Genomic DNA, 14,431 nt, shown 5'->3' on the forward strand with positions numbered 1-14,431 from the left:
CGAATACGACCAATATCCGACGGGACGCCAGTCGTTGGCTTCGTCGTGTTCTTGCAGCAGCGTACACCCGAGTTGATACGCACTTGCATCGGTATCGATCATGTACGGCCGACCGTACCGCGGAAGCGCAAGTATCGGCGGAGCGATCATTCTTGCCTTGAGGTCCTCGAACGCTTAAAGCTGGGCCTCCGTTGGATTATCGAAGTCGGGGTCGGCGTCCTTGCGGGTCATATCGGTTAGCGGTCGAGCTATCTTGGCAATCCCCTTGACGAAACGGCGGTAGACTTTGCACGCCCCGAGGAACGAGCGCACCTGCGTAAGCGTCCTCGGGAACGTGAACGTCTTGAAGGCGTCTGCCGCCGTTTCGGCCAGGCTGCGCTTACCTGGGGATATCACGTGCCCCAGGTAATGCACCTTCAGACGGAAGAAGCCGCACTTCTTGAGCTTGAGGGATATACCGGCGGTCTTCAACAAGCTCAAGACAATGTCGAGGTGTTCGGCGTGCTCCTCGTGCGTTCGGGAAAAAACTATGACGTCGTCGAGGTATACGAGACATATCTGCCATCTTACGCCGGACAAGATGATGTCCAATGCACGTTGGAAGGTGGCCGGTGCCCCTTTCAGTCCGAACGGCATACGCAAATGACGAAACGTACCCATATGCGTGGTGAATGTGGTCTTATCCCGGTCCTCCGGCGCGACCGGGATTTGCCAGTAGCCTGAATTGCAGTCGAGCGTAGTGAAGACGGCTGCATCCCCTAACGAATCGATGCAGTCGTCCATCCGGGGCAGCGGATACGAATCCGCTTCCGTCTTTGCGTTGAGACGTCGGTAGTCAACGCAAAACCGAAGGGAGCCGTCTTTCTTCGGGACGAGCACCACCGGCGAAGCCCACTCGGTGCTTGCGGGTTCGATAACTCCGGCGTTCAACATCTTGTTGACTTCTTTAGCAACCATCTCACGCATGGGGGGCCCCTTTCGGTAGGGCATAAAACGAATCGGTTTCGTCCCCGCCTCGAGTGGTATGCGGTGCTCCGTTGATCGTATCGTACCAAGCGCACCGCTCCACAGACTCGAATGGTTACGGAGCATGTCGAGTACCCGTGCGCGGAGCTTGTCATCGTCGATGTGTGACAAGTCCATTTCTTTTTCCCAATTCATCGGCGAATTTTCGGGATCCTTATTTGTGACTCGCGCGGTGCCTTCCGTCGATGATGGGCACCCCGCCGGCTGATCGCCGGGGCCGGCGTGACTTCCCACGGCGGTCTTATTTTCCGGGGAGCCTGGTCGGCCAGCTCCCCCTCTCCCGGCTTGCACGTCCCAGTCGGTGAGATACAGCGCGTGTGCGATCTCCGCTCCGACTCGGCGCTCGGGCGTCAGGATCGCCAGCGGATTGCGCTTCGCGTAACCGACGATGGTGCGCTTCGGGAGCCGCCTCGCTTGGCGCGAGAAATTCGCCACGATCACGTCGAAGGTCTGGTTCGGTAAGACCTCAGCTACACCGTTCGTGAGCCTCACTCCGTTTCGACGTTGGAGTGACGGCTTGGGTTCCAAGAAAACGAGGCCGCTCCCCGCGGTAGTGACGCGTATCCGTGCTTGCGACATGGCGGGGATTGTGACCCATCAGGCGACACGGATCGGATGTGGGGCTTCTTCGCGTACGTCGGCCCGACTTGACTGGCGACCGTGGCGCCGGGTTGGGGGAGAAGGCTCCCCCTTCCCATCGACAATGGCGACGGAGCCACCTTGTCGGAGCTCGAGCCTCTGCGCATCGATGTCGATACTTCGAACGTGCGCATCGATGAACGCCGTGCCCAGGAGGACGGGCACCGCGAGCTGGTCGGCGACCACGAACGGAATGCGGAACGTCGTGTTCCGCAGTCGGACGACCAGCTGCACAACCACAGTCAGCTTGAGCGGGTTACTGTTCGCGCCTGCCAACCGTGGCAGGCGTGCGTCGCGTACGACGTAGCGCGTCCAATCCGGAGGAAGGTCGGCCTTCCTCACCAAGTTATACCCCGAGCAGGTATCGACTGCAATGGTACGAGTCTTGAACGCGTTCCCCTCGGTTGCGATCGAGCCGAGGACGTTGTATATCTTCGATGTCATCAAGCAGATGACACCGTCGACTACCTTCGTTGACGACGGCTCGGCCAGGTCGTTCCGGTTGGGCCGCCGGCGTCGGTTCCGGCTTCTCTTCCGTGATCTTCTGCCTGGGTTGCAAGGCGTCCGTCGGTCGGTGACGTCCTCGCGGCAAGTCGCGTCCGTACGCGACTTGATTTCTTCTGGCGGCCCGGGACACACGTGGGTCGGGCCGCTTGCGCGTTAGATGCGCTCCTTATTTGACACGTGGCTCACGGTGGCCACGGTGCCTTCTTCATCTAGTCGTGCCGGGCTCTCCGTGGCCTCGGCGCCTTTGTCCTCCCGCACCTGACTTACGGAAGTCTCGGTGCGCTCGCGCGGAGTTGAGGGGAATATTATCGGCAAACATTCCCCTCCTCCGCCGGAGTTGAATCGTAACGGGTCTAGGTTGGTGTGACAAGACGGCTCACGTGACCGCGCGAACGTAACCGTCTTTACGGGGTTTTCGAACTACCCGAGCTGTCGGAGCTACCCGCCCTGCTATCGTTAGCTAGCGCGTCAACGGGTCCCTGGCCGTGGTGGTGCGCGTCGTTCCTCCACCCTGGCTGGGCATCCTCTACGAAGTAACTGGATGCTTCGCCCCCTTGAATTGCAACGTCCGGCCGTTGCAATATTTGAGGGGCGGCGAGAACCGGTTCTCCTCCGCCTCCTTCTGTGGGCTGGGGGTTCGGATCCCCAACCCAATCTTGGAGGTACATGATGGCGTTCTGTACCCCTTGGGGCAACTGGGCACGGCCCCGGTCGCCTCTTCCATCTCGACGGGGATACCGCGTATCCATCCGATGAGGATCACGACGATCCCTTTGATCGGTTCCCGGGTGTCGATACCGGCCTTCGCGAGGGGCGAAACGGACGCACCCACCCGATCGGTTCGGGTCTCCTCGCCGCGGGCCTCGGTCTTCCAGCGTAGACTGCTGGATGAGATTGCGCATCCCGGGGCGCGTCTCCATCTGATAGCGGTAGTTCCTGTACGCCGTGAACTGACGTTGTTCAGGCGACAGGAACGGGCACGCGTACATGGCGTGGCCATACGTCCGGCACAGCCAACAAACGTACGCGCTGCCATCGTTCGACGCGAACGTCGCCGCGTGGCGTGCCTCTTCCTCGGTGAGTCGAGGCACGTTAGGCAGCCAGCGGTCTCCTTCTCAACTGGAGATATCCAGCTCCCCCATGTTGTGGCTCGGACCACTCGTGGCCTTCGGCGTGTGTGCGAACGCCGTTGCGAAGCTTCCGGTCGAACCGGTGGAAGCTGGCGTAGGAGGTCGGCCTCCTGCGCGGTCGAAGCCTTGCGTAATGAGGACAGGGTCGGCCTGCCACTCATCTTCTCCAATGTGGAGGGCGGTCGCCGGCGAACTTGTTCCGTGCGACCTTGGAGTTCGGACTCCCTTCGCTGTCGGCTTCCGGTCCGGCAGCGGCAACCCGCGACGAGCGCGGTAGGTTGTACCCTCGGCCATTGCGATACGGCGAATAGTTGAGAGTTCGGTCTTCTGTTGTCCGGGAAACCTTTGCATCGTCTCTGCCACTGCGGCCCGGGTCGCAGTGGACAACCCGCGCACGAAGTAGTGCGCGAGGGCTTGTTCTGAGAACACGGCCGTGCATCGGAACGCGGTGGATTCCAGCCGGTCCGCGAACGTGTTCTCGGTTTCGTGAGGAAGCTGTCGCGCCGACGCGACAGCATCAAACGCTTCCCCTAACACGTCGTCGGTTAGGTAGCGTTTGATAAATTGGTTGACGAGACCAGGCCAGCTCGTATCGTCGTGGAGCTGGCCGGCGCGGAGGCCGCGCATGGTGTAACTCGTATACAACCGCTCCGCGTCTCGCTCGAGGAAGTGAGCGAAGACACGGACTGCCACACCTTCCGTCAGGTGCTGGGCATTGAAGGTTATCCGGATATCCTTCAGGAACGGGAGCAACTGAATCGCATCAGTACCGTCGAAGCTCTTCATCGTGGGGCGGAGCCCACGGCAGCGTTGGACGTACTTGGCGATCCGTCCCGCGTCACCCGAGGTAACGCGCCTCGAGGTGTTGTCCAACCGATACATCCGGTAGTTCGCGACGGCGCTGAACTCCTGTATCATGGTGTGGACGGGCTCGACCCCAGGTTCGGCGGGACCCAACGTTCCGAATGGAGTGACGGGCAGTGTTCGGACATCGACGGGGCCGGGATGCGAGGTAAGATCCGTCGGCTGGTAGCCGCCCCAGCGAGGATCGAAGGGGAGAATCGGTTTCCCTGATCCGCGGGCGACTCCTCCACGGCCCTGGTCGAGTTCGGTCGGTACCCGTCGTGACTGCCGCATGCTTCCAGGGACATGCGGCAGGGCTTGAGTCTCGGACGCGAAGTTCGCGTCTGCCGTCGGCTTGATGTCCTCCGCCGTCCGGCTGGTGACGGCACCAGCCGGGGGCCACTCTTGCGATCCGGACGCGACCGAAGGAACAGTGGCACCGGGCCTACTCGAGGAGGCTCCGGGCGGCCTCTCGGCCGAGGTCTGTTCCATCTCACGGGCACGGCGGCGCGTTGAGTTAAGTTCGGCCGCCATGTGTGCGAACGCTCCCATCTGTTCGGCAGATGGGAAGGGTTGTGGGTCTCGTCGAACCCCGGAGTTTGCACTCGCGGGTCGACCCGCAACCTCTACGGCGGGGGAATCAATGCGCGCGTCCTCGACCAGCGCCACACGGGCGTGTAGCTGGTCGACGAGTGCGCGCAGGTTCTCCAAGGACTGAGTTACGCGCTCGAACCTTCCTTCGCGGAGGGAGCGCAACTCTTCCATACAGCGGGCGTAGACGATGTCGGAGACGTCGATACGGAGAGATGTCCGGACATCCTCGATGTACTCGGCGATGCGATCGTACATCGCGCGAGCGCGTCCTTCGGAGAGGTCGGGCGACGGTTCGCGGTCCCGAGGACCTGCGTCGCCGTCGCCCACTTGGACGCGTAGCGCGGCCTCTCGCACATCCGCCGGCTCGGATCGGATCGAGGTCGGGTACTCGGCGCTCATCTCAGCGCGTACGGACGCGGAGGTAAAGGAAAACCTTCTCGGCGTGATCTTGAAGGTCTTCTAGGTCGGGAGACCAGTGTCACATAAACACCCCACACCCGGCGGAGGGGATGTTCGTGATGTTCGGCGGAAGACCCCAGATCGGCGTATCGAGGGTCTTGAACCAACCAACGCCACCGGAAGCGGGCCGGTAGCGGGTGGTAGAGCGTGGTCGGCGGGGACGCGCGCGTAGGCGAGTAGATCGACGCCTCGACGCCCCGGAGCAGTACCGGTTGACGATCCGGTACTGACGGGCGGAAGCGGATCGCAGCTCGCCGCGGTGTCGCGCGCGTCCTCTACCCGCTCGGTGGTCACTACTCGCGGAATGGCGGTGTGAGTAGAGTAAGCTGGGTGGTCGACTGTCGGTGGAGGGTTGCCTGTCCTGGTCCCCTCCGCCGGCGGTCGCTCCCTATATTTATTGTACAAGTTAATTAACCGTCTACAGTACAGTATGGACTGTGCTGTAGTCGGCTTACTGTAGACAGTGCGGGCCGGCCCGCACTGCAACGCTGTCAGCCGTCGGGGCTTACAGCACACGTGTGCTACACGTGGGGTACACGTGTTAGTGCGCGCGCGCTGTAAGGTATGCGCGCGCACACGCTGTAAGGTCCGTACCTTACAGCGTTAGATCTAATTCTAAATCTAATATATAGTACAGTAGTCGGCGGTTATGCTACATCCGTCCGTCTCTCTGTACGTCCCACAACCACATTGTCAACGTTGTGAACGGCAGCTTGCGATGGAACTTCAAACGTAGGCCCTCGTTCGGCAGTGGGAATGGTCGAGTGTAGCTCCGATAGTAATTGCCGTACCACACCCAGGGGAGCACCAGCAAATCGGGCCTCGGGAACACCCAAAATACGGCACATACCCAGACATTCCTCCATGCTTAGACGACGACATGCTGACGCAACAAACTCCTTCTTGAAAGCGATGAGCCTTTCTGGAAGAGAGGAAAAAGCATAACGTTCCCTGAATCCTGCGAACGTCCGAGGCCCGTACCCAATCCGCCAAAGCTTAAGCAGCCCGTCTTGCAACTCAGACTCACCAGCAGCTTCAGACCAGAAGCTATCCACTCCTTCAATCTTGACGTTAGCGGAGTCCAAAGCTTGGCACAAGTTTCCTAACTCCACTTCCTTAGCACCGTGAATGTCGTCCTCGCAAGACATTAACCGACCGACGGACTCTGCCCCTTCGAGGTTAGTCTCGCGACTTTCCCAAACGCGGGAAATTCGCTCGTTCCACGGAGATACATCGGTACTTCCCTTGCGGTAAGCATGACGTAACCACTTCACAAGACGCAAAATAGGGGGTACTTGATCAGATGTCCACCCGGTCGGCAGAGGTCCAAAGCCCTCCTCCGCATCTCTGAGACGAGAGATCAGCAGAACTAATTCCCCCGGTACAGTACTGGCGCACCAAGGCTTTAGTACCTCACACCAGCTCGCAGCACAAAACTTCACGAGGAGAGTCCCCGGCGCTTCTGCGGTTAGAATGCCCTCCATTGCGTGGTATGTTGCGCTAAAAAGTAAACAAGGAACTCTAACGGGAGGCAAAAAGGCATCGGGGCAGCGGGACGACTTGTCTAAATAGTCTTCTTGGTGTCCCGAAACCCCTGCAAATGGCCCTCATAGGCTGGGATCCAATTGAGGCCTCTACTGGGTCCTGCCACGGTGCATGAGGCGCACCTCCTCACTCGTCAGAATAATATTCATAGAATTAGCATTGTCACCAAATGTATGTATTTGAGCCTCCTTTATATAGTTCCATCCCCCCAATAGTGCCATAGCTAGAGGTATGTCACGCTATTGCACTATATCGTAGGAGGCACTGCACATAATATGTAGTAGCGATATATTATACTACACTGATCACAGTATTTAACCTAGACACACAAATTAGTATGGAATCAAATATAATATGGTCCAGATTAATTGCTGTGACCAGCCCTCCTCCTCTGGTTATCATACTTCCTGATGATATTACGTGGCATCCGTTGTACGACTGTCAGCATGCCTCGACGTCATTCAAGGGTGTGAAATGCAAAACAAAACAGAGCTGTGCACAGACGTATCAAGCTGTCAAGTGCATTCCCTCTTGACAGCTGGTAGATTGTGATACCTGTGATACCATTTCGGTTTTGAGTCTCAAGCAAACCGATCCGTTTACTGTTCGAATCCAAATGGCTCCTCGAGGTCCGATCGAACGGGCCTTGGCCACCGCCGCGGCGCACAGGTCGCAGAACGATGCTTCTGCAGACCTGCAATCCGAGAACATGGACGTCAGTCTACAGAATGTTCTACCAAATACCCACCGTCAGCAGCATCTCGTCTCTACTATCGCGCAACGCCTCTCTGTACTAAAATGGATGACGAAAGAAGCAGTCAGTTTTGGCGACACGCAAATCGTTGCAAAGGCCTTGAGGGAGTTTCAGTCGTTGCTTACTGGCAGCTACAAATCCAAGCATGCGAAAGTTTCGTACTGGTGGAAGAGGAGAGATGTGTATCTCGCTATTGGCAGTGACAAACGTCGATCGGGAAATGTATCTGGTCACTTGCAGCGAGGCCGGAAGCGCTACAATTTCAAAGCGATGCCAGGTCGCGGACGCAATCGCTGTGGGTTGCTGCTCTCTACCGCGATCTTCGCGCTGAGTTCGATCGTCTTCGAGCTGCAAGTATCAAGATGACCCCTGCCGGCCTTCGGACCATCGCGATTGCTTTAGTACAGAACGCGGATGAGCAGAAGCCATATCATCAGTCCGTCAATTCCAACAACAATCCACTCGTCGGCAAAATAACGGCACGATGGATTGAGTATTTTATGGTAAAGCACAATCTGGTTATCAGGCGTCATGTCGGAAAGCATTCTGTTAGTCCGGGCAAGCGAAACTTTATTCGAAAGACAGTGGCCTTCCACCTTGGTATGTTCAAGAGGGGGTTTGAGTCAGGGCAGTTCCAGGAGGACCTCATCGAGAATGCGGATGAGACCCATTTTATTTTTAATATGGACAATGGGCGAACCATTGGATTTAGAGGGGAGGAGTGCGTTAAGTATGCGGATGTGGTTTCAGGTGACGAGGGCATGACGATGATGGTTCGATTGACGGGGGGAAGGGATGCCAGGTTGGAAACCCCGATGCTACTTTTCAAGAATTCAAACTGTTCATACCCTATTAGAGGGGTTCTCGACGACGTTCCAGGCGTTTGCTACCGGTCGGGCAAAAAGGGATGGATGGATAGTCGGGTTTTTGTTGAATCGTTGACTGAATCCCGTTCAATGAGGCCACACCCCACTGGTGGGAAAAGAATTTTATTTGTTGACAACTGTTCAGGTCACAATGATAGTGATGCTCTACGCGATGCCCTTGCAAATCTCAACACTGAACTCACGAAGTTTCCCCCGACTACGACAGATTTGCTACAGCCGGCAGACTCTTTTGTAATTTCGAAAATCAAGGATGCGTGGAAGAAAAGATGGGATCAGTACAAAGCTGGGTTGATTGTGAGAGGAGAGTGGATGGGAGCGAGCAATGGGCAAAGTGGAAAATTCATTAACCCCGGAAAACGGGTTTTCTTGCAGCTTGCTGCTGCTTCTGTTCGAGACGTTAACGAGCAGGGAGACAGAAGCGGTCACCAACGTAGAAAGGCGATGATTCGAACCGGTTTGGCCCTCAATTGGAACGGTTTGTGGGAGGAAAAGCAGCTGTCCCAGGACCTTCAAGCCATTATTGCGGAACATCGCATGCATTTTGATGGTGAGCCAATCCAATGAAGAGTCGTGGCGATGCGCAAGTTGATTGCATCCAAGTTAAATATATCACCAAAAAATAAAATGGTCCAGCTTATTTGGGAATTCCACAGGAATTGGCCTGGATTCAAAATTAACATGGTCTAGATTATTTGATGTGTGCAACTGGAAATATGAGCTTCAAAATTAACCTGGCCCAGGTTAAATACTGTGATCAGGTGTACTGTGCACATCCTTCTCCACAAGTCTCCTGGCCGGGGGGCACTCCCTTTTACCACACACTTGTACCATTGTTGCTGCCATTGTGTGAGGCATGTGCATGTAGCTCACTTCACGACTAAACTGTCTTCTCATGACGACGAAACAACTTTCCAACCACAAAAACCATGACACAAACCCTGAATGCAACTAACATGGCCCGCATGTTTACCTCTCTTTAATAATTCGCACCCCGATACTCACTCAGTCAGAAGTTTACAATACAATATGCAGCCCACGTCGAGCTGCGCCGCACCGGAACGTTGTACATATTCGACACACAGCACCCCTACCAGTCGACAAGTTCCCCAACCTCCGGGTATGTGTTCGCGAAGAACTCGACCCAGTGCGTAAGGTCCTTTGCCTGCTCCTTGTCGAGGTTGTGCAGGTCAATCGATGAGGAGTTGCGCAGCCCCGCCTCGGAAAGGTCGCCCGAGATGAACGCGTGCGAAGCATCCTTTCCGGTCAGGCAGTTGTACGTCTCGCCCTTCCTGTAGTGCCTGCTTGCGGAGCTCACGTCGAAAATCCGTCCGGCGATGCTTATGTAGATGGGGCGCTCCGCGACGTCCCCGCCAAACAGCGCGAGCTCCTCCGCCCTCATCTTCCTCGGCGCCAGGACCATGTTCACCGCCTCGGGCGGGTCCACGTGCGCGCCGGGCTTTTCCGGCTCGGGTCCGGCGATCCTCCCGTCCGCGCGCGGAGCGCCCTTGGCCTCGAGCAGCTTCTTCATGTACGTCCACGAGGTCTCGTTGGGCGTTGTGTAGTTTGTGGGCGCGCTCGAGTACTCCGGGTGGTGCTTCTGCACGTAGTCGCGCACGTTCTCCGACAGGTCCGAGAAGCCGTTGTGCAGCTTGCGCCCGCGGCAGTGGTACACGAGGCGCCCCGGCCGGTCGCCCATCTCCATCCACGGCAGCCACTGCCCGACGCGGACCCAGCTGATGAGGCAGTCCGCGCTGGGACTGTCGGACGCGAGGTCGTCGCGCTTGGAGAAGAACTGGAACATCTCCGTCGACTGGTACGTGTCGCTCTGCGTGTTGGCGGGGAACTCGTCGCGCTGCAGCGGGCTCTTGTAGCGCAGGAAGATCTCCGAGTGCCAGTAGATGTCGTCGTCCTGCGTTGTGGTAGGGACCTTGAACTTGCGCCCGTTCTGCTCGAGCAGGAACTGCTGGTTCACAGGGTCGTTCCACACGTGGATGCACTTGTTCGTAGCCCCAGTCTCCGGGTTCTCCCACGTGCCCAGGATCTCGCCCGTGTCCTTGTCCTTGTACAGGCCGACCTCCCTCGTGAGCATGCGCCACCCGCCGTCGACACGCACCATGCGGCCGATGTTGTAGCCCTCGAAGGAGAAGAGATGCCTGGAGCTCTCGCCGTCGACCATGTCATAAATGTCACCGACCCACCAAAACACAAACTCCTCGCCCGGAATTAGGCTCCCCCTTGTCTTGATGAAGCCTCGCAGGTTCTCCTCGGCGTCCGACTGCAGCAGGTCGGGGTTGACGCGGTAGAAGTTAGAGTCGATGGACATTCGTCTGCGGTCGGTGTCCTCGTCGGCGGAGTGGTCCGCGGCGCTAGTGTTCGACGGCCGTACGTTGCTTGCATGATCCGAGTCTTGTCGCATCGTCAGGCGCGGGCCAGTTGCAACGGGCGCGACATGCGGGTGGCGCACGGAAGAGAGGGCGGCGGGAGCGCGGGGAAGAAAGGCGGTGGAGGCCAAGGAGGCCTTGCAAAATGAGGGGACGAATAGTGTGGTTGTGGCGCTCGCATCCGCGATTGACGGTTGTGACATCGTCATGTCGCCGGGTCGGGTTCGGGTGCCCGCTACTGGACGGGTGGTATTTGCGATGGGGGAAGGGAGAGGGGAAGGGAGAGGGGAAGGGAGAGGGGAAGGGAGAGGGGAAGGGAGAGGGGAAGGGAGGGGGGAAGGGGTGGTTAATGCGGGTTCGGAGATACGCTGATATGCGAGCAAGGGGTTTGGGCGGAGAAGGAAAGCATGACCAGGCGACACGGTTCTGAAGTGTTGTTGTTGCACCGGGTGTTGCAGAAGGGTAGTCAGGGGGTCGAGCGCGGGGCGAATTAAGCACAGCGGGGCTTGAGCATGCGGGGAGTGAGGGGCAGCGGTGGCACGATGATGTTGTCTCCGCGGCGGCATGCGTGCCGAGAGAAAATGACAGAGTTAGGAAGGAATGTCTGCGGCGCGTCAGCAATGGGCGATGGCGTGCTGGAGGGGCGGTGGGCCACAGAACGGGTGGCGAGCGGACACACGGCGCAGGCGGCGCACGCCAATTGTTTTGCAGCACCCGGAATCTTCGAAAGTTGGGGTTGACTGACCCGCCTCCCCCCCCCGCCACCCATATTCCCACCCCGCCCTTCGAGTCCCCCCGACCGCACCCCGCACCGCGACACGCCCCCCGTCGATTGATACACAAGGTGGCGACCGTATGCCCCGGGGCCCTGGGGCCCTAGGCACGCGCGAACCCGACCCCGCTGTGCCTGATAGGTCAAGTGCCAATGCTCTTCTGCTCACATGACCGTGATTTTTTTCCACTGCCTTTTTTTGCCTTTCAGCCTATTGGCAACAAATACTGTACATGTACTGTATATATATGCTTACAAGGGGGGTCGCTCAATAGTGCCTTCTTTAGTAGTGCCTCCCTCTATATAGTGCTATGGCTCACCCTCTGGCACAGGTTATCATAATCCCACACGTGTATCATCCGGCATGGTTCATTGTTACGATATTCGTACAGTATGAGAGGTGCGACGGGGGGAAAATGTGGCGACGAATACTCAGTACTGTACTCAAAGGATGAAGTTTTTTAGTTATGTTCTACAGGCTTTTAACAACGTGCTTTGTCCCCAAATATATGTATTTGAGTCTCCTTTATATAGTGCCATCCCTCTAATAGTGCCATAGCTAGAGATATCTCACGCTATGGCACTATATCGTAGGAGGCACTGTACTCGTTTTGCGACCGTTGCATACATTTCATACATACATTTCATATGCATACATTTCCCAATTCTGCTTCGGAGCGTGTCCGGCGCCGCTCACCTCATCTCTCCCTTGCATTCTGTACACGATGTGCGAGCGCCCGCCTGCGTTGCAATAGCGAAGGGCACCAATTCTGCGACGCTAGAGTGAACACCCCATGACATGCATTTTCGGGTGTGTACGGCTTACAGTTGCCTACAGCGTTCCCTTAACTCACAACTTCCACAGCCTTTGTACAACATGCAAAGATACTCATGTCTCACGCTGTCTCGTGCCTTCTGTAGGTTGCGCGTCCGCTCTTTCTACTCTCGCACTACGTGTGTAGGTTGTAGCACCAGGCATCGGGTTACAACGCAACATTTGGAAACCTTTCGAGGCGAGCTAGCAAGTACACACATATCATTCCGGGGGCCGCAACGATGCGGGAATGATACTTGTGTAATACCCATGCCCCCATGCAGACGCAGCAGTGACGCCCATGGCATGTCCTCCGCATGGTGTGTATGGAGTGCAAGCTTTTCGACGACCACCTGTCAGTGTCAACGCCGCTGCTGCCCAAACAAATCACGCATGCGCACGTCGTTGAATAAATGTTGCGTTTTCTATTTATCTGAGTCTGCATGACGTCATGCAAAAGAAGGACTGACCCCGCGCTAGCGACACGTAGGAGTGCATGCAGTGCTCGGCACACAACCGCAGTCGCACGTGGCGACGTGTACAACTGATGGGGGACCTGAAACCGAGCCCTCGCGGCAGTGAAGGGAATCGAAAGGGATGCGTCGCGTTTGCCGAGGCGGTGCGGCATGGGCTAGGTCGGGCGGCGCGGGAGATGGGGCGCGGAGCGGAAGAAGGGAAGACGCAGACAATGTGTGGTAAGTGGCCAGGAGACATGTAGAGAAGGATGTGCACAGTAAGTAGCGATATCCAACACACTGCGGCCGACTATTAGGAGGCAAGCGAGCAAGAAAGGGCAGTGTGGGAAATTATCGTACGACGGTGACGCATACAGCACGAATAAAATGCACCTCAACGCAATTATTGTAGTGCACTAAAACGAGAGCATTTTAATAAGAGACGTTTTGTTACGTACCACTTTCTTCACCTCACTCCCGAACGACTTTCCGGTAGAGGTACACAGTGTCTGTAGCTTCGCAAGTCGTAGCGTAGTGCCCAACTTGACCACAAGCAGAGCAACGCGACTTTCGTTGAAGCGCTGCGACCCCCTGTTCCCGCCGTTTCTTCGGCCGACCTGCCTGACTCGGAACTCTCCACGCCCTCATCTGTCTGGCAATAGGCAGAATCTGCAAATCCACGTTAATGTTTACTTGAGAGGCAAGGGCAGCAGCTGCAACATACTGGCGTTCAAGTGTTGCATGATGAATAACAGTCGATGCCCACTTTGTGTCCAGATAATTCCAGAGTGCAGCCTCCGGGACGTTCGCATGCCGCTCGCGAAGATTATCAAACACTAGCACACGGCTAGGGGCTTACGTTTCCCCTTTATAGCGTCGCAGGAGTGGGTGAGATTGGGTTTTCCCATTTTCCACAAGCCATTGTTTGCCCTGCGGTCTGGTTGGGCGTTCAAAGTGTATGAGCACTCCTGGGGAGGGACACTGTATACGCAGGCGCCCAGAGTCTGAGTTTTTTACCTTGTGAGATCGGCCTACCGTGGCGCACAGGGCTAAGGATGCCATCAAGATGCTGTGCTTGTCAAAGAACGTGTTCCCTTTGATCAAACTCATTCCGACGACGCCCTCTTCACCTCCTCATCACTCTAGAGCGCTCCTAAGAAAAGGGGCTCATAAAATGTGGTACGTAACAAAATTCCAAAATAAAAGTGGTGCGTAACAAAAAGTCTCTACATTTAAACTGCTCTATCCGGACAAAAGGCTCCCCCAAAAATACTGTACGATCAATTACTGCAGTATAACCTAACTATTTTAACACGCACTTCGCCAGAGAACGGGATCTGTTTCGGACATCTGTTGAAGTCAATAAAATGTCGCAGTACGGTAGCTTATTTGCCAATCATTGGCCGCTGACCCGATTATACGGAGGGTTGAAGCATTGGACCCTGTTTCAGGGCAATTGAAGGACAAGTGGCCGAAATTCCACCATCATCACGGTCTTGTCCTGGATGGGAGGACGGTGTCATGATACATTCCATGGTCATGATACCGATAGAACTAATCAGATTTCAAATTGTATATTCAAATATTGTATATCTCACAGCAATCCCGAAAGCATTTAACGTCAA

General features: G+C 56.5%; 2 protein-coding genes; both read right to left on the reverse strand.

Moving 5' to 3' along the window:
* Window positions 1-9,323: 9,323 nt before the first annotated feature.
* On the reverse strand, window positions 9,324-11,331 carry CHC_T00005938001 (hypothetical protein). XM_005717502.1 is given in 2 exon segments: window positions 9,324-9,471; window positions 9,472-11,331. The coding sequence occupies 1 exon segment, from the start codon at window positions 11,329-11,331 to the stop codon at window positions 9,472-9,474; it is 1,860 nt and encodes a 619-aa protein (XP_005717559.1). The 3' UTR covers window positions 9,324-9,471.
* Window positions 11,332-14,221: 2,890 nt separating this feature from the next.
* Window positions 14,222-14,347, reverse strand: CHC_T00005939001 (hypothetical protein). Its single transcript, XM_005717503.1, has one exon. It carries the CDS (start codon window positions 14,345-14,347, stop codon window positions 14,222-14,224), a length of 126 nt encoding a protein of 41 aa, XP_005717560.1.
* Window positions 14,348-14,431: the final 84 nt, after the last annotated feature.

This window comes from Chondrus crispus, genomic scaffold (genome assembly GCF_000350225.1).
Source record: "Chondrus crispus Stackhouse genomic scaffold, scaffold_326, whole genome shotgun sequence".
NCBI classification, from domain to species: Eukaryota; Rhodophyta; class Florideophyceae; order Gigartinales; family Gigartinaceae; genus Chondrus; species Chondrus crispus.